Source organism: Grammomys surdaster, unplaced genomic scaffold (genome assembly GCF_004785775.1).
Source record: "Grammomys surdaster isolate TR1022 unplaced genomic scaffold, NIH_TR_1.0 125630, whole genome shotgun sequence".
NCBI lineage: Eukaryota > Metazoa > Chordata > Mammalia > Rodentia > Muridae > Grammomys > Grammomys surdaster.
In genome coordinates this window covers 2,035,903-2,055,712 of record NW_021620469.1, presented here as the reverse complement: position 1 = coordinate 2,055,712, position 19,810 = coordinate 2,035,903, and the positions used below count along the sequence as shown (strand labels likewise).

The window sequence follows — 19,810 nt, the reverse complement described above, 5'->3', positions numbered from 1 at the left end:
GGTGTGGGTGAGTAGGGAGGTTTGAATGTGGCCTTCTGAGGACAATTTGTAGGAGTCCAGTCCCTCTCAGGTCAAAAGACTTAGTAGCAAGCACCTTTACCTAGCAAACACCCTTACCTGCTGAACCATCTCAGTGGCCCAAACTTGGATATTTTTTATTTTATGAAGAACTGCAGCAACATTGGGTTTTTGTTATTGTTTGGTGTGTGTGTGTGTGTGTTTCAATGTATACATTGAACCCAGTGTATACAGAAGGCCAAGCAATCACTCTTCCATAGAGACATATTCCTAACCCACTACAAAATTCATTTCAGTGGCTACCATATATTTTCATATCTGTACAAAACTTATCATAACTTACTTAATCAACCTCTTATTGTATATTTGGATTTCTTTTATTTCCAGTGTTCCATTATTACCAGTGATTGTTAAGCAGAACATAAAATTTTTTGCAGATCCAAGTTTGATTACAGATAGCAGTATCACTAGGTCAGAGTTCAGGGCTATGAGGGCCAGCTAGGAGGACAGGTTAAAAAGATAAAGCATCTCTCAGATAAGACATTCTGAAAGGTGTACCAGCACTTATAGGCATATTTGACTGGCAGACAAAAATTTTAAATGAAGTTAGTAAAAAGACAAGTTGGGAAGTCTGTATTTGAAGTAATTAAAAAAAAACGGAAAAATCAATGGTCAACTCTTAAGAACGAAATACTTTTAAGAGGATACGTGAGCAGATCAACGAGTGGAAGTCCTAAGTGTGGAAAAATGACAACTGTGAAAATAACCTCAAGTAATCAGTTAAAAAATATCTGCAGAACTTGTCAGAATTTGAGTAATAAGGAAGGAAAAATACTAAAATTATTACAGACTTTCCAGGCCAGATAACCCAAATACCTAGGAATCCTGAAAGCTCAGTGTATGTTAGAAATACCTGTCCACCACATAATGGAGAGCAGCCAAAGAACAAAATGCCGGGCGCTTGTTTACTGTTAAGAATTTTAAGGCAGTAACAACCTATGAGCAGTTAAACCAACGTCAGTGTGGACTGAGAGAAAATGTTTGGGGTCTCCGGCCTAGAGACGAAGAGACACCCTTACAGGACCTGTCACATGCTCGTCCCAGGAGCTGAGGTGTCCTTGCGATGGTCCAGCTCTGGGCCTCCGCCTCTCTGCCCTCGGTCTGGGAAACCATCCCAGATAAGGTAGGGCTCGGCCTTGGACTCACCCGAGTTACTCATAAACCAGCACGAGGCGGCGCGCGACTGAAGCCTAGGGAAGATCCGCAAAGCCCGGGCCCACGGGGCGCGTGCGCACTAACGCAACCGGAAAGGCTCCGTGGAGGGCCGCGACATTTAGGGAGCGTCTGCAAAGACCAGGAAAGGAAGCCAGGGGTCGTCTAATAAGACCGCCGCGGGTAAGCGGGTACACAGCAGGATGGAGAGGTCTGGGTCCCACCAGTGAGGACTACTTTCGACAGGCCGCTAGCGCTACAGCCAGGGAAAAACGGTTGAACTGGGGTTTGCTGGGAGCTGAGGGAATAGGAGCGGCTGGGTATGCAGTTAAAAAAAAAAAAAAACACTGAAGGCCAAGCGACCTTAAGGGACCACCTCGCAGACTTGATGTCTAATTCCGCTATGTCTAATGCAAGACGCAGCCAATTCCAGTCCGCTTCGACTGAACGCCCCTCTTGGGTTAAGCAATTTCTCCAGCCCACCTATCAATCACCGGTCTCAGCTGTCCAATCAGCGGACCAAGGGGGCGGGATTAGAGGAGCGTCGAGTGACGTCAGCAGGCCTGGCAGGCAGAAGGGTGACGGACGAGGCTCGCGACTGAGGAGCTGTTAGCCCGCACCGAAGCGGTAGTCGGTGTAAACAGAGCCTCGCCCCTGTGGGTCCTGCGACCGCTCCTAGCTGGTGGGTAGTCTCGCGTGGGGCAGTAACCGCCAGACTCCGGGGGAGGAGCTTCTCCACTTTTCATCCCCCTTGTTGTACACACCCCCGGCGCACCACGTGGGCGTGAAGCTAAACTGGAGGGGGTGTTAGGCTGACTTCTAGTTTCATTGGCTGTTGCTGCTGCCGGCCCTCGCAAGAAATTGCTCTGATTGGTCAGCAGAGGGGGGCGTCGAGGGTCTGAGTTCTAACGCTTCTGGTTGGTTGTGTGAGATAAGCTAGTGAGGTGCGTTCTTCCGCAAGGGGTTTTGATTGGTCAGTCGGAGAGGTTATCTGGGATTCGGCCAGCCGGGTCCAGGGACTTTGATAGGTGAGTTTCGTTAGGAAAATGGGAAATTCCTCTTTGGTGAACTTTCATTAGTAAGATAGAGTTGCACCCTAGGTTTCATATGACTTTCTTTGCTTCACAGGATTGAGGAAGGTTTATGTTCCCGGAACCTTGGGAGCTGTCATAGCTAAAGAGAAGGAAATCTCAGTCTCCTAGAGGGATCACCCCCTCTAAAGATAGCTTCTGTCCCGTTTCTGGAAACCCTGGTATTTCTAGAGCAGGATTTGCTTTCACCAAACCAAGTTGGAGACAGGAGGAGTCCCTGAACAGGACATAAGGATGCTGTAACCAGAAGATGGGATCACGGAACAGCAGCAGCGCAGGATCCGGGTCCTTAGAACCCTCCGAGGGCTTGTCCCGAAGAGGGGCTGGCCTTCGTCGTAGTGAGGAAGAAGAAGAAGAGGATGAAGATGTGGATCTGGCCCAGGTACTGGCCTATCTCCTCCGCAGGTAACTTACCCTCTGCTGTGACACTAAGTGTCACAGTATCTTGACCTCAACTTCAGGCAGGAAAAGTGCAGAGGATAGGGAATGGTATTATCCCAGGACAACGGTTGTGTTTGAACAGAACGACCTTTCCTTACTGGATGTTCATATTCTACACAGCTCATACCCAAAATGGTTCTTACAACATACTCTCCTAGTTGAGGAGCTTCTCAGGGGAGCCTTTTTGGCTGTGACAACACAAATTTAATCTGTTTTCCAAGAAAATAAAACAAGAAGGAGAGGGATTATGGAGGAAAGGAGGGGTATGTTAAATCACTTGCCATGTGAGATGAAGCCATGTGGATTTACTTGAAAAACAAGTTTACATCCACCTTACTAGCCCTGCTTTTAAGAAAAGAATGCCCTGAAGGGGGTAACCACCAGGAATAAGAATGTGAATACCTGGCTTTGTTTGCTTGGCTATGTTCCTTGGGAAAGATGAACCTAGTATTCCTTCAGACACTGTGTTCTGTGCTGTGTTCCTAAGGCAGCAGCTGTGAGGGTTGTCCTTGTCAGCTTGACAGGGTCTGGAATCACCTAGGAGACAGCACACCTAGGAAGGATGGATTATTTAGCCTCTCTGGGCAGGCCTGGAAGGAATTATGGCTATCGGGTTCATTAGAGCAGGAAGACCCACACTTAATGTGGGTGGCACCATTCCATGGCTGTGGGTCCTAGACTAAAGGACTATTTCTCCTATAAAAAGGAGAAAGCTAACTAAACACAACCATTCATCCTGCCCTCTTCCTGATTGTGAATGCTATGTAGCCAGCTGTTCCCGGCCCTGCTGCTTTGACTGCCCTATCATGACAGACTCTGCCCTTGAGCTGTGAGCCAGAATTAGCCTTCTCTCACTTAAAGTGCTTTTTGGAGGGTATTTTATCATGACAGGAAAGGATACTAAGAAGTAAAGATGGAAGTGCTCTCCTAATTCTTAGCTCTTGAATTCATGGTGTAACCTTGTGGTAGAAGCTTACCCAACATGCACTGAACCCCTGGGTTCAGTCCTTAGCCCTGGAGGAAAACAATATTTAGCCCTGAGAAAAATCAATATAGTAGGTCAGTCTTCATAACCTGTTAGAACTCTGTGCTCATACTCTTAAGAGTTCAAACTAGTTTCCTGCTGTGGTTTTTTTTTTTTTGTATGTGTTTGTTTTTGTTTTGTTTGTTTTTATTTTGAGGCAGGGTTTTCTGTGTAGCCCTGGCTGCCCTGGAACTCTGTAGACCAGGCTGGCCTTGAACTCACAGAGATCCACTTGCCTCTGCCTCCCAAGTGCTGAGATTAAAGGCGTGTGCCACCACTGCCTGGCCCTACTATGACTTGTAGGAGACTTAAAATCCAACTTCAAAATGAGAACCAAATGTACTAAGAGCTAGATAGCCATTGACTCCAGCCAGATAGCCATTGACTCCAGATAGCCATTGGTTAGATGAGAGAAGGGATATCCTCCTTTATAATGGGAATCTCTCCACAGAGGCCAAGTGAGGCTGGTGCAGGGAGGAGGTGCAGCAAATTTACAGCTGATCCAGGCCCTCTCGGACTCAGAGGAAGAGCATGACAGTGCCTGGGACGGTCGCCTTGGAGATCGATACAACCCACCTGGTAAGAGGAGAGGCCACCTAGTCCTTTATGGTTTTGTGTTTTGTTTCTAAGACAGGGTCTCTCTGTATCCCTGGCTATTCTAGAATTCTTAGTGTAAACCAGATGGGCCTTCCTCTGCCTCCCGGGTGCTGGGAAGAAAGCCATGCATAACTAACAGTCTCATCTTAATGTTGGAAGATGTTCACTAGTCCATTTTACCTTTAAAGTGAGTCGGTCTTCTGACGCTTAGTAGGTTAAATGGAAAGGAGAGAATTCAGGGGACGAGGGAATCCTTGTACCAACCACATTGAGTGGGCACAATTTTGCTAGCTCATGTCTAGGCTGAAAGTCCTGGAACAAGACTTCTTTTTTGACACTCACAGTGGATGCAGCCCCTGACACCAGGGAACTGGAATACAATGAGATCAAGACACAAGTGGAATTGGCCACGGGGCGACTGGGACTTAGGAGAACTGCCCAGGAGCATAGCTTTCCTCAAATGTTACACCAGGTAGGCTTTTTTGCCTCTAGGCAGCCTGGCAGCAGACCTGTTGAGGCCAGAAGTTCTGCCAGCCCCTGAAAAAAGGAAGTAAACTTCCAAGGAAACATCAAGTGTGGGGGCTCGAGTGTGTTTGCAGCCTGCATCCTGGTGCTGTGCGATGTTTGCTTTTGTAGTAAGAGAAATGCCCTTGGAGGAGAGGGCTGGGTGTGGTTACAGTGGCTCTCCAATTCTGCTAGCAATATTCCCCAATCCCTTCCATTTAGAGAGAACGGGGCCTCTGCCACCGGGGAAGCTTCTCCCTTGGAGAACAGTCTCGAGTGATGTCTCAGTGAGTATGGGGTTTGGTGGAGAGACTTAAGGGCCAGCTAGACCTTATCTCCTACACTTGGAAGGGTACAAGTTAAAGGTTTCTCAGAATACTTAGACTAGTTTGAAGGGGGCTGAAGCTGTGAGAGTAAACAAAATAGGGAAGTATAAAGGATGACAGAACAGACAACGGGATTATATACAAGGCCAAAGGGATATGCTGCATTCCATTCTGCTAACTGGAGCTCTTACTCGGAGTTCTCCATCTTCCCTTTCTCTCCCCTTCTCTAGCTTCTTGCCCAATGATCTAAGTTTCACTGATACTTACTCTCAGAAGGCTTTCTGCGGCATCTACAGCAAAGATGGTCAAATCTTCATGTCTGCTTGCCAAGGTACTAGACCCCAGTCTTACTAACTAAATGCCTTACCTTTAAAAAATATTTTCAACTAGACTAGAAAGCCTGAGACCCAGGGATCTCAAAACTTGGCTTAGAGATGCTTAGCCTCAAGATGGTGTATTGAGGGAAACCTCAGAAACATCAAGCAAAAGAAGCCTGATGTGGAAGGCTACAAGGAAGATAGTCCATAATTTTGCCTGATATCCTCTCTGCAGATCAGACAATCCGACTGTACGACTGTCGGTATGGCCGCTTCCACAAGTTCAAAAGCATCAAGGCTCGGGATGTAGGCTGGAGTGTCCTGGACGTGGCCTTCACTCCTGATGGAAACCACTTCCTGTACTCCAGCTGGTCTGATTACAGTGAGTGTGGACCAGACCTCTGCAGTGTCCAGCTTGGGACCTCAGAACATAGCCCCCATGTGTTCTTCTCTTCTGAGATAAGATAGCATGCTGTGTCCTCAGAGAATCACTCCCCAACTGCTCTGACATCCCTGCCATTTGCTTTCTCCCTTCTTAGTTTTACTTCCATTCTCTTTCCCTCAACCCTGAAGAATTCTTGTTTCTCTTCTCTTAGTTCATATCTGCAACATCTATGGGGAAGGAGACACACATACTGCCCTGGATTTAAGGTATTGGCTTTTTCTTGTCATACTTATCAGAGACTTCTCCAGGAAGGCTTTCCAGGAGTACCTCTTGAACAGGAGCTCCCACCTAGATGAACAAGTACACCGCTTGCAAATTTCTCTGTGTGGCTTCCTGAGAGCACTGCCCGCCCTGTGAGCTCTAGTTTACAGGCTTACTTCTGGGTTCTCAGAGGTGATCTGCATGCTAGCATGGGTTGGTGGGCCTTCTGTGTCCCCTTTTTTATAGTGTTTGTCACATGCTTGGTAGATTGACAAAAAGTGAAAGGACAACCACTTAACCTAGCTCCTCCTTTGCTCCCTCTAGGCCAGATGAACGTCGCTTTGCTGTCTTTTCTATCGCTGTCTCCTCAGATGGACGAGAAGTACTAGGAGGGTGAGCATTGTGGGAAATGTCTACCTTGATTAGTGAGGTAAGAGTTCTGCCAGAGGTAGTTTCTACTGTTACAGAGACTACACTATCAGCTACGGAAAACAACTTGCCTTCTCCAAGGTCAAGGTTTACAAGTTGCTTCACTCTTGCTCACCAGTTCCCTGCATGAGGTGGCAGGTCTCAGTCTCCTTGAAAGCTAAGCTGCTGTTCTTTCCATATGTGAAAGAGCACAGAGTTCACTCCTTAGTTGAGTTCCTCTGCTGGACTCCCCTGAGAACACAGAGCAATAGTCTTGGCTCTATGACCCTCTTATCTCATTTCTTACAGAGCCAATGATGGCTGCCTATATGTCTTTGACCGAGAACAAAACCGGCGTACTCTTCAGGTATTGTTTGTGAGACAAGAACCTCCTCCTCCTGGTCTTTGGCCTATTTTTAAGACCAGAGAAATCCTAAAACTCTTAGCTTCCTGCTCTTCTAGATTGAGTCTCATGAGGATGATGTAAATGCAGTGGCCTTTGCTGACATAAGCTCCCAAATCCTGTTCTCTGGGGGAGATGATGCCATCTGCAAAGTGTGGGATCGACGAACCATGAGGGAGGATGATCCCAAGCCTGTGGGTGCACTGGCTGGACACCAGGATGGCATCACCTTTATTGACAGCAAGGTAAACAAAGGTTGCCCAGGAGGGTGTAACAGTGGACTGGTATGGGAACTCAAAAGTTCCTTTTTAGAGTGTACAGGAACTGGAGTTTAGAAGAAGTGTTGAAGCCAAGAAACACTAGTGTCTTCTGTACTCATCAGTCTGCAAGAACCAAAGCAGGAATTTACAAGATGAGGCAGAGAAATGGCTCAGTGGTTAAGAGCACTACTGCTCTTTCAGAGGACTCAGATTCAGTTCCCAGCACACACAGTACCTTACAACCATCTGTAACTCCAGTCCCAGGAGATCCAATGCAGGCAGAACACCTATACACATAAAAGAAATAAATCACAAATGAAAGTAGAAAATCATTTAGTCCAAGTTACAGTGAGGAACACAGCTGGTACTGCATTTTCTCTCCCTTGGTGACACAGATATAGGCCAGATTAGACCAGATTAAAAGTAGGATAAAGGCAGGTTTATTAGGAGGCTGCTCTCGGGTGGGTTCACCAATCTCACAGGTGGAGGTCAGTGAAGTCACACATCCAGGCCAAAGCAAGGGGGTTTTATAGAGCTTAGGCGAACAGTGATGACAGGAACTGGGATTGTGTCCATACATGGTCAAAACCTGAGTCCCTGGGCAGGCACTCTTGGGTGGGTTGCTGGAAACACAGAGACTAGGAATCATAACATGTCAGCCCAGGCTTCTCCAAGTGGGCAGGGGAGTTTTCTCTGAGCGGGCAGGGTTGGGGAAAGGAGGGCAGATGGGGTTTCCCAGCATGTACAGGGGACGGGCTCCAGCCTAACTCTCTGGGAAAAAGCCTGGAGATAAGGAGATCTGAAGCAGAACATCAAAGGTGAGCTCTTCTGGATGACTCAAAACCCCAGAGCAAGGAACTCCACGGGCAGGCAGGAAGCCTGACAAGCTCTCGTGCTTTCTGTCCATTCCTGGATTCCTAGGGTGATGCCCGGTATCTCATATCCAACTCCAAAGATCAGACCATTAAGCTTTGGGATATCAGACGCTTTTCCAGCCGAGAAGGCATGGAAGCATCACGACTGGCTGCCACACAGCAAAACTGGGACTACCGCTGGCAGCAGGTGCCCAAGAAAGGTAAAGATCAGAGTGAAGCTAGGCCTGGGATTGAGGGTTGGCTGTGGCTAGAGTACTTAACCACGGGGATGGCCTGGGATGGGCTTGGGACGTTGTCTGTTGCCAGGGAGTCCTGGAGCCCTCCCCTCAGTCTTTGCTTTTAGATCTTTTATTGGTTAAGCCTTGAAAGGGAGGGGTTCCCAGGCTTGAGAGAACCTAGAACCCACCAACACAAAAGTATTTTAGTATCACTGACATTGTCAACTCAGCAGGGCCATATTGGTGACTTTTCTCACATGGGGAAAGTCAGCCAGTTACATTTGGATAGCCAGTTGTCTTTGAGTGTTGATCTCCATTAAGATTTAGTGGCACTGGACAATTTAGACACTCACTCATCTAAGGCTCACCTCCAACACTCTGTATCCTTATCCAGCCTGGAAGAAGTTGAAGCTCCCAGGTGACAGCTCCTTGATGACCTATAGAGGCCATGGAGTGCTTCACACTCTGATCCGATGCCGATTCTCCCCAGCCCACAGCACCGGCCAGCAGTTCATCTACAGTGGCTGTTCTACTGGCAAAGTGGTTGGTAAGGATTTTGTGAGAACAGGCCTTAAGAGGGGCAGGCTTGTTTCTCTGGCATTCCATCTATAATACAGTGAGCACTATAATAACAACTACAAGGGAAATTTTATTTAGCTTGGAGCAGGAAAGGCATAAACAAGGAACTAGGAAACATTTTCAAGTACTTTTAATTAAGAAAAAGAACATAGAATTCTAGTTAATAAATAGATTACCAAAAGTATAATTCTGTTTTTATCTAGGCAAGGGAAAGGGTCACAGATAAAAAGGTGGGAGGGCAACAGAGGCAAGCAGATGACAAAAGGGCAGCATTGAGTTGCTGGGCATAGGAACTCATGCCTGCAAGTCTGCATTAGGAGGTAAAGGGTTGCCATGAGTTCAAGGCCAGCCTGAACTACATCCTGAGTTTGGGCCAGATCAGACTATAAAGCAAGGCTCTGCCTCTCAGAATAAAAGAAAGCATGAGAACAGGTCAGGCAGTAAGCACTTGCTATGCAAGCATGAAATCTGAGCCCAGATCCCCAGACCCCACGTGTGGTGATGCAATGAGTCCCCAGTGCCCAAGGATGGGGCAGATGTAGGAGGGTCCTGGAACTTGTAGGCTAGCCAGTCTAGCCAAATGAGCATGCTACCAGTTTCACTGAGACTCTTTCTCAGCCAGGCAGTGGTTACACACCTTTAATTGCAGCACTCAGGAGCAGAGGCAGGTATATCTCTGAGTTTGAGGCCAGCCTTGTCTACAGAGTAAGTTCCAGGACAGCCAGAATTACATAGTGAGACCCTGTCTCCCCTGTCTCAAAAAATACAAAACAAAGTAAAACAAAACAGATAAGGAAGGAAGGAAGACTCATTCTCAATAGAGAGTGATCAAAGAGTAGCTGCCATGACCTATGGTCTCCACATATACCTGCATTCACAGGTGTGTGCACTCACTCACAATGCACACTGACTAAAGTTGGAAAAGCAGAGGTATACCTGCCAGACAATGAACATGTGCTCTCATCTACCCAGGCTGGGATTCACTGTTGGTACCTTCCATGCCTTGCTAAAAGTGTTTATTTTATCTTATTTTTATGAGTCAGAGTTTCTCTGTATAGTCTTTGCTATCACAGAACTTGCTATGTAGACCAGGCTGGCCTCAGAGCCAGCCTCTGATTCACCTGCCTCTGATTCCTGAGTGCTAGAATTAAAGGCATGAGCCATGCCTGACATTGGTACAGGTTTTAAAGCCTGTTTTTCATTTTATTTGAAACTGGAACAGTGTAACCCAGGCTGGTCTTGAAACTATATACCTAGGGCTGGCCTTGAGCTCCTTATTCTCCTGCTTTCACCTCCCTGGTGTTGAGATTATCACCATGCATTTTTGTCACAGTAGTCCTTGGGGTTGTAGTTAAGGGCCAGGGATACCCACATTCCATTCCATACCTTCAGCCCAAGGTAGGAACAGGAGCAACAGAGGGAAGCAGGTAGAGCACCATCCTCTGAGGTGGCCTTTACTCCCATGGGCAAGTAGGATGCTGTCTGAGAAGCAAGTCAGTGGTACTGCTGTGGGGACTGAGGGGAAGTTTGAAGTTCCCCCAGCAGCCCTGTCTATTCTGGCTTTTTTCCTGCACAGTATATGACCTCTTAAGTGGCCACATTGTGAAGAAGCTGACCAATCACAAGGCCTGTGTGCGTGATGTCAGTTGGCATCCTTTTGAAGAAAAGATTGTCAGCAGTTCGGTGAGGTTACAGGGGTTGGGAGTAGGAGGACAGCATCTGTCTAGAGCTGGGACCCGGGAGGGGCAGCTCCCTGACTGCTTACCACTTTCTGCTTTGCAGTGGGATGGGAACCTACGTCTGTGGCAGTACCGCCAAGCTGAGTACTTCCAGGATGACATGCCAGAATCTGACATGAACAGAGTCTGTTCCAGTGACTCTGCTCCGGTGCCCTGCCCATCTGTGGCCTTTTCCTCACCTCAGTAGATCTGACCTCCAGTTCTGTATAGGGTGAATTCTCAGCATATTCTCTGCCTCCTCCTCCCTTTCCCCTTCTGGGGAGTATGTGGAGGAACTGCTGACACTGGGTAGTGAGAAACAGAAACCCAGAGTCTGGGCCCAGGCTGAGCCTGGTCTACCCACCCCCAAACTGGGCCAAGTGGTTTCCTCATGCATTCATACCCAATCTGCTTGGATTTCTATCTTTAGCCAGAGTGTGGCAGGACATCCATTATCTGGGGTGCAACAAGAGTCTTGAGTGTGTTTAATCATGTTCTGATGTTAGATATTGGCTCATAGTGTAGACACTTGAGGTCTGAATAGACCTATTAGCAGTACCCTTAGCCCAGGTCGTCACACTGAGAGTTAGATTGCTCAATCAGGGCCAAGTATACTGGCCTTTCTTACTGAAGTCTTTGAGGGAGGACAGGGTGGGTAGGAAGGTGTTTCCTCAGCACCCACCTGAGGTGGGAGGTCTGCTCTCATACTTGGACTTTGAAGTGAAGAGACTGGTCTGAGAGGTATGGGTCTCAGAAGCTCCATATGGCCCTACTCACCGTTGGATCCTACCATTGCTGGTGGCCAGCAGCTTCAACAAAAAAGGATAAAACAGGACTTCTCTCACCTCACTGGCTGTGGCTCTCCCAATAAACTGTCTGTGGGAAACTGGCTCCCAGTCTGTGTCACTTTCCCTGTTTTCTATCTGGGGTCTGTTGTCTTCTCATTTCAGGGAAGCAGGTTTGAACTTGCTGAGGCAGTACATACTGTAAACTCCTTGGACAAAAGGGTCAGAAATTGAAGGTCATCCTCAGCTACATAATCAGTGTGAGGCTAGACCATGTTACATAAGAGCCTGTCTCAGGAAAACCAAATAATAGAAGTTCCATCAGAGAGTATGCTACTCTAGAGAATACACTTTGACGACTCGAACAAACAAACAAACAAAAAACTACAGGGGCTGGAGAGATTGCTCAGCAGTTTAGAACACCGACTGCTCTTCCAGAGGTCCTGAATTTAGTTTCTAGCCACCACATAGTGGCTCACAAACATCTGCAATGAGATCTGATGCCCTCTTCTGGTATGTCTGAAGAGAGTGACAGTGTACTCATGTACATTAAATAAATAAAATCTTTGAAAGAAAATATCTACAATAACTTAGTAAGGCTAGTAACAGGCTTTCCTCTTCTACCCAGAAGCTGCATCATATAGACCTGGAGACAGTAAATGATAAGCACATTTTCTGTTATAGCCTAGGCATGCTCTGCTCTGGAGCTGTTCCAGTATAGAGAGGGGGTGACCCACAAATGCACAGCCAGAGAACCTGAACAGCACTAGCCAGTCCACAGACAGACCTAAGCTCCTTAAGCTGGCAAGATGGCTCTCCTCCAGTGAAGATGCCTGCCACAATACTGACAGCTGATCTCAATACCTGGAGCTCACATGGTAGAAGGAACAACTGACCATCAGAAGTTGTCCTCTGATTAACCACACACACAAGTGTAATAAAAGAACCCGAACAGCCAGGGATGGTGGTTCATGCCTTTAATCCCAGCATTCAGGAGGCAGACGCAGGTGGGTCTTTGAGTTCAAGGCCAGCCTGGTCTACAAAGTGAATTCCAGGACAGCCAGGGTTACACAGAGGAACCCTGTAGTGACAATTTGGGTGTTTTGGTTTCTTTGAAAAACAGGAATATAGCCGGGCAGTGGTGGGTCACACCTTTAATCCCAGCACTTGGGAGACAGAGGCAGGTGGATTTCTGAGTTCGAGGCCAGCCTGGTCTACAGAGTGAGTTCCAGGACAGCCAGGGCTATACAGAGAAACCCTGTCTCGAAAAACCAAAAAAAAAAAAAATTAGAAATACGGAAATGTGTTTTTGTTTTGAACTCAGGTGTAGGGATATGGAGCTGCTTATGATTTGCCTCATGCTTTAGAAGGAGCATGAATTTGCCAGCTGCAGATAGTTTCTGCGATTGTGTGGCATTTGTAATTCTGGGAACTCTTCAGGAGGGTATATAAATGCTTGGATCCTGAGAGGTGGGTTGTTGGTGGGTTATAGGTTGGTGGTTCTTCAAGGAGGTTGGTTGCAGCTTGTTAGGTAGTCGTGTACAAAAAAAAAATGAATGAGAGAGGAAAGGAAAGAGAGAAAGAGAAAGGAAGGAAAGAAAGGGAGGAGAGAAAGGGAGGAAGAGAGAAAAAAAGAGAAATTAAATATCCTGACAGTGAAGATAAAACTTGTCCCAAGGAACTTAAATTCCCTAATCAGCAGGAAGAGTCTTAACAATAACGTTGCCCCTTTCCAACCATCAATATCCTTTTTTTCTCTCCTATCTAGTATTAGGGTGTTGTAAGGGTGAAAGAAAGGGGTTGGAGAAGAGTATAAGAATGACCCACAAAATAGCAAAAGATAAGCTACAAAACCCTGTCTCAAGAAAGAGAGAGACAAAGAACCCAGGCCCTAGAGCAAGCCACAGTTCGGATGAAGTGGCCTCCTTCACATACTGCAATATACAGATCTTTCCTCACATGTCATGCTGTTTAAGGCAATTTGTAAACTGGGTATGCATTTGAAGGAGTGATTGTAGACAAGTGTTGGGAATGTTTGTTTTCTTGTTTGGGGGAAGACTCACTATGTCATCTGGGAGGGTCTCCAATGCTTGTGCCCTCTTAATCCTCTAGTTCCATTTTTTTCTGAGTAGCTAGGATGGCAGACACATATCACACCCATCCCTCAAAACAACAATCCAGGGCAGGTTAGATGAGTCAGCAGGTAAAGGCCCTTGTCACTAAACCTATTGATCTTAATTCAATCTCTGAAACTTTCATGGTGAGAGAACCAACTCCTGCAAGTTGTCCTCACACACACATGCACACACACACACACACAATATATGTGTGTCTATGTATATAGACAGTACACACACACACACACAGTCTCAAGACAAAACAAAATGTTTCCAACTTGCCTGCCCTTTTGCTCCTTGGCCCAGTGTCCTTTATTTATCATGATCAACTTCTGACCAGAGCTCAATGGTTAGGAGTACAGGCTGCTCTTCGGGAGTATATCTGAGATCAGTTCTCAACACCCACATGAGAATCACAACCACTTGTAACACTTGTCCTAAGAGATGAACAGCCTCTTCTGGTCTCCATGGACACCAGGCACACAAGTTTAGCACAGACATAGATGCAGGCAAAATATACAATAAATAAGTTAAAAACAACACTGTAGCAGTAGCTTACAAGTGGAAAGAGTTGTTTGGCTTACACTCCAGGTAGCAGTTCATCACTGAGGGAAGTCAAGGCAGGAATCATGGAGGAGCAGCACTGGCTCATTAGCTGGCTTATGTTTAGCTAACTTTTATGTAGACCCCAGGATCACTTGCACAGGGAATGATGCTGCCCAGAGTGAGTTGTGCCCTCCTACTAGATCAGTTATCAAGACAGTCACGTCCATAACACAATCTTATCTATGTGACTCCTCCACTGAGGTTTTCCTCTCATATGACTCTAGGCTATGTGAACTTGAAAAAACTAATTAGAGGGCTAGAGAGATGACTCAGCACTCAAGAGTTGACTGTTCTTCCAAAGAACCCAGGTTCAATTCCCAGAACCCACATAGCAGCTCACAACTGTCTGTAACTCCAGTTCTAGGGGATCCAATACCCTCACACAGACATAAATACAGGCAAAACACCAATGCACATGAAATACAAATAATTGTAAAAAAAAACAAAGAAAAAACTGGGTGGTGGTGGCGCACACCTTTAATCCCAGCACTTGGGAAGCAGAGGCAGGCAGATTTCTGAGCTTGAGGCCAGCCTGGTCTACAGAGTGAGTTCCAGGACATCCAGGGCTACACAGAGAAACCTTGTCTCAAAAAACCAAAAGAAAAAACTAAATAGAGACAGGCAGTTAGTAGGAGACAGAGGCAGGTGAATGTGAGTTCAAACCCAGCCTGGTCTACAGAGTGAGTTCTAAGATAGCCAGGGCTACACAGAGAAACCCTGTCTTAGAGAAAAAAACAAAACAAAACAAAAAAAACAAAAGAAAAAGGAAGGAAGAAAAAAAATAACTAGGATAGTTCCAGTCTGCCACTTCACCCCTTAAGATACCAGTTCATCAAGAACCTGTAGTCCAGGGTTCCAAATTTAGAGAAAAATGTTAGTATTCTCAAGGCCCCACAGAATATCCATTCTCTGACATTACCATATAATCCTGTTAGCAAAATATAAATAGTACACAGTAGAAATTTAATCCCAGAGGGAAAAATGAACTCTTAGGGTTTTATGATCTCTAAAATTGTTTGTTGTTGGTTTTTTGGTTTGGGGGGTTTTGTTTTGTTTTGGGTTTTGTTGGAGTTTTGTTGTTGTCTCTGAGACAGCCTCACTGTGGCCCAGGCTGGGCTGGAACTCACCAGGTAGATCCGAGTGACAGTGAACTTGAGTTGATCCTTGTCTTGGTTAGGGTTTTACTGCTGTAAACAAACACCATGATCAAGGCAATGCTTATAAGAACAGCATTTAATTGGGGTTGACTTACAGGCTCAGAGGTTCAGTCCATTATCACCAAGGCAAGAACATGGCAGCATCCAGGCAGGCATGGTGCAGGAGGAGCTGAGAGTTCTACATCTTCATCTGAAGGCTGCTAGCAGAAGACTGATTTCCAGGCAGCTAGGACGAGAGTATTGAAGCCCACGCCCACAGTGACACACCTACTTCGACAAGGCTACTCCTCCTAATAGTGCCATTCCCTGGGCCAAGCATATACAAACCATCACAATCTTCCTGCTTCAAAAATTGTTTGGTTTGGTTTGTTGAGACAGGGTTTCTCTGTGTAGCCCTGGCTGTCCTGGAACTCACTCTGTACATGAGGCTAGCCTCAAACTCAGAGCGCCTCCTGCCCCTGCCTCCCGAGTACTGGGGAGTAAAGGCATGTACTACTACCAGCTTTATTTTTTTTTATTTAAATTTTTTTACAAGGATGTTATAAATGACCAATAACTAAAAGACCTTCAAGCATGAAAGCATACTGGGTTAGACATGGTGGTTAATGCCAGCATTTGGGAGGCAAAGGTAAAAGGTAGGATTGTCACCATTTCATGCTAGCCAGGGATCTCGAGGAAGACTGTTTCAGAAGAATGAAATGAGAAGAAAAAAGAAGAAAAGAAAGGGCTGGAGACACAGCTCAGGTACTCTGGGCCCCATCTCCACTACTGCATTGAGTGGACATGGACCTGGCCAGATGGCCCCGTGTGTTAAAGGGCTTGCTATTCGAACCTGAAAACTGAGTTTGATCTTCAGAAGTGGTTCCTGAAAGCTGTCGTCTGGTACAGCAGGACTTTCTAAGTAAGACCCACCAGCACAATAAATAATGACACAGAGACTTCTATTATAGCTTAAAGTGTAGGCTTTTTCCTTGGGCAGTCCCCCAGCTAGCTCATCTAACTTAACCCGACTACCTAGCCTATGACCCACCATGTGGCTAGCTTTATATCTTTCTTTGCTCTGCTGGAATCCATGTCTGTTTCCTCTGTGTCTGCTTTCAATTCTCCTGACTCTGCTTTTCCCTGTGTCACTCCTCTGTCCAGAAGTTACGCCCTCAACTTTTCTGCCTGAGCTATTGGCCATCAGTTCTTTATTACAACAAATCAGTAACGAGACAGCCTCTGATACAGTTCTAGATTTGCATTTAGGCAGGTGAGGAAGAACAAATATTTATAAAATAGAAAACCCCTGTGATGGGCCACAGACACAACAATACCAGAGTCCTGCTACACTTAGTTCTCTGAATTAACAATTGAAAATACAGAGACAGGGAGATGACTGGAGAGATGGCCCAGCACTGGCTGCTCTTCCAGAGGTCCTGAGTTCAATTCCCAGCAACCACATGGTGGCTCACAACTATCTGTCATGGGATCTGATGCCCTCTTCTGGCAGGCAGATGTACATGCAGATAGAGTACTAATATTCATAAAATAAATTAATCTTAAAAAGAAAATAGAGACACACATCGTCACATAGCGTGAATGGAGGACGAGAAGGAGGAAAGAAAAAATGAGGGAGGATACTTTGGGTATAGCTCAGTGGTAGTGTACTTAGCTAGCATGCCCAAGGCCCTGCGTTTGATCCCCAGTAACATGAAAAGAAGAGGGTTGGTTTTCCCAATCACAGCTGAGCCCACAACCTGGGTGTCCTGGTTTGTTCATTCTCTTCTTTACTTTGTGGACCTCCACTGCTCTGAAACCCCACCACCAGCTTTAAGGAAGGAGGAAAGAAACAGCTACCAAGTAACAGGCCCTTCTTAGGTAGGCGCTGCCCAGTGCTGACTGAGAGGCCAGGTTTGTGTGAGCTATGCAGCCCAGGTAATTGACTGGAGAACAGACTTAACATTTTGATAGATGCCAGACTGGATATGTCTTTCTTAGTCTCTTCAGCCCATCATCTGAGGATCCAACCACACCCACCATCATCTTATACAAGTTGCCTTCCTCAGGGCACATGAATGTTACCTATTGATTCTTAGCATCGTGAACGCAAGCTGTAGCACACTAGGTAACACCCTGTGCATTCATTTTGCCACCACCAGTGTGTACAGCCATCCTGAAACTAACTGGCATCCTAGAGACTTTATCTAGATGGCAGCAGGAAATCACCATAGCTATAGGAACTACCCCCCAAAAAATTCCCTTTCCACCAACTTCCCATGATACCACCATGCTTTGTTCACAGAGCCACAGGATAAAGACCCATATTTGGTGATGGCCACACCTTCTGGTGACAGCCCAAGTGAAAGGACACAGAAGAAAGATGCTTTTGCTTTTTGCCTGCTTGCCCTCACTCTCCCTGGCAAATTCATGTATCCTGTTGCTGAGGCGTTCCTTTACTGGTATTAGAGCCCAGTTCTGGGGGGACTCTAACACAGACCAGTGACCAGCTGAGACATCCAGCCTCATGGACTGAACAGCTACCTGGTCCTTAGACTTTCTATAGGGAGGGAGTTATTTTTTGGAATTAGGCAGCCCACAATAAAGCCCTCTAATAAATCCCCTGTTAATTTAGATTGATTCTGTTTGTTCTGCTCCTCTAGAAAACCCTGATTAATACAGGCATCCAAGGTTTAGGTTGGTTTTATGACCTAGATTTCCCTGTGCAGGAAAAACATGCCAGAGTTGAGATGTAGATGGTCTTCAGCTGGCCAAAATAAGACAAGCAGAGACAAGTTGGCGGTGAACAAGGACAGCTCGGAACAGCAGGCCTTGCTGGAGACACCAACTAGAATGTGGCTGGAACTGAGAACACAAAGCTAACAGGAAAGGACACAGGCTATGTCAGGACACACTTCCACCCACCCTAGGCCAGGGCCATGTTGACTGTCAGCCCTCAAACTGGGCCCTTGCTGGCCCCCCTTCCCTGCCTGCCAGCTGCCAACAGGGCTCTGCCCTGTGTCTACCACACCTGTCACTGCCTATCCTTGTCTGAGGGGAGGGGAGGGGGGGCATTAGCCCCTCCTCAGCCTTCAGCAGAGCAGGCAGTTAGTGGGGAGGGGAGGGAACATGGAGCGGGGGCCGATGGTGGGGGCAGGGCTGGGGGCCGGGACCCGAGTCAGAGCACTGCTGGGATGTCTGGTCAAGGTGCTGCTCTGGGTGGCCTCTGCCTTACTGTACTTTGGAAGTGAACAAGCCGCTCGCCTCCTAGGCAGCCCTTGCTTACGGCGTCTCTACCATGCTTGGTTGGCAGCAGTGGTCATCTTTGGGCCCCTTCTGCAGTTTCACGTTAACTCTCGGACGATCTTCGCTAGCCACGGCAACTTCTTCAACATGTGAGTCCACTGAAGTCCATAGGAACTGCCTCCCTACACTTTGGGATCCCAGCTTCCTTCTTCGGGCCTCTCTGTTCTGTTGCCAGTCTAAATGCTAAAAATAGGCTAGGTTGAGAAGGTCAGGGGGAGGGGGAGGGGAAGGGGGAGAAAGCCTGGGGTTGCCCGGGAAGTAAAGGTCAGAAGAAAAAATGTGGACCCTAGTTGCCCAGTGGTCCTGTAAGGAGACAACATTGAAATGGTCCGAGTTGTAAAGAAAACTAATGATAGTGTATGGGACACAGATCAGGATGGGGAGATCGTACACTGGGGATCTCAACTAGCTTTCCCACTTCCTGCCCACAGAAAGTTTGTGAATTCGGCGTGGGGCTGGACGTGCACCTTCCTGGGGGGCTTTGTGCTGCTGGTGGTGTTCCTGGCTACACGACGTGTAGCAGTGACAGCCAGGCACCTGAGCCGACTGGTGGTGGGGGCAGCTGTATGGCGGGGGGCCGGACGGGCCTTCCTACTCATCGAGGACCTGACGGGTTCCTGCTTCGAGCCTCTGCCCCAGGGCCTACTGCTGCATGAGCTGCCTGACCGCAAGAGTTGCCTGGCAGCCGGCCACCAGTGGCGGGGCTACACTGTCTCCTCCCACACCTTCCTCCTCACCTTCTGCTGCCTCCTCATGGCTGAGGAAGCAGCTGTGTTCGCCAAGTACCTGGCCCATGGGCTACCAGCTGGCGCCCCGCTGCGGCTCGTTTTTCTACTCAACGTGCTGCTGCTGGGTCTCTGGAACTTCCTGTTGCTCTGCACAGTCATCTATTTCCATCAATATACCCACAAGGTGGTGGGTGCAGCAGTAGGCACGTTTGCCTGGTACCTTACCTATGGCAGCTGGTACCATCAGCCCTGGTCCCCTGGGATCCCTGGCCACGGGCTCTTCCCTCGATCCCGTTCAATCCGCAAACATAACTGAAAGAAATAAAAGCACACCAGCCCTGGCTGTGTCTCCTCCGTTTCTTTTCAGGCCTAGAGAGGGTGGGAAGGGTAAGATGCTCAAGTTCCTTCCTCATCGCTTCTTGAAGTTGCTGACCTTGAATGTGTTTTCCTGCATGTGACTTTCATCCTGTTGGTTTCCTGGTCTTTCTGGAGCTG

At 47.3% G+C, this 19,810-nt stretch overlaps 2 protein-coding genes across 4 annotated transcripts; both read left to right on the top strand.

The window, feature by feature from the left end:
• The first annotated feature begins 1,296 nt into the window (after positions 1 to 1,296).
• On the top strand, positions 1,297 to 11,528 carry Dcaf11 (DDB1 and CUL4 associated factor 11). 3 transcript variants are annotated; one of them, XM_028787335.1, is made up of 15 exons: positions 1,297 to 1,413; positions 2,359 to 2,703; positions 4,238 to 4,365; positions 4,728 to 4,855; positions 5,110 to 5,174; positions 5,444 to 5,544; positions 5,766 to 5,912; positions 6,127 to 6,181; positions 6,501 to 6,569; positions 6,894 to 6,951; positions 7,047 to 7,232; positions 8,169 to 8,322; positions 8,735 to 8,887; positions 10,496 to 10,602; positions 10,702 to 11,528. In XM_028787335.1, exons 2-15 carry the CDS (start codon positions 2,681 to 2,683, stop codon positions 10,843 to 10,845), a joined length of 1,518 nt encoding a protein of 505 aa, XP_028643168.1. In that variant the 5' UTR covers positions 1,297 to 1,413; positions 2,359 to 2,680; the 3' UTR covers positions 10,846 to 11,528. The 3 variants fall into 3 exon arrangements, with proteins under 3 accessions (XP_028643168.1, XP_028643166.1, XP_028643167.1); XM_028787333.1 differs by having other exon boundaries at positions 1,298 to 1,413; positions 2,359 to 2,726; XM_028787334.1 differs by lacking the exon at positions 1,297 to 1,413 and adding an exon at positions 2,211 to 2,258 and having other exon boundaries at positions 2,359 to 2,726.
• Positions 11,529 to 18,306: 6,778 nt separating this feature from the next.
• Fitm1 (fat storage inducing transmembrane protein 1) lies at positions 18,307 to 19,658 on the top strand. The gene is made up of 2 exons (XM_028787433.1): positions 18,307 to 18,676; positions 19,019 to 19,658. Exons 1-2 carry the CDS (start codon positions 18,411 to 18,413, stop codon positions 19,629 to 19,631), a joined length of 879 nt encoding a protein of 292 aa, XP_028643266.1. The 5' UTR covers positions 18,307 to 18,410; the 3' UTR covers positions 19,632 to 19,658.
• The last annotated feature ends 152 nt before the right edge of the window (positions 19,659 to 19,810 follow it).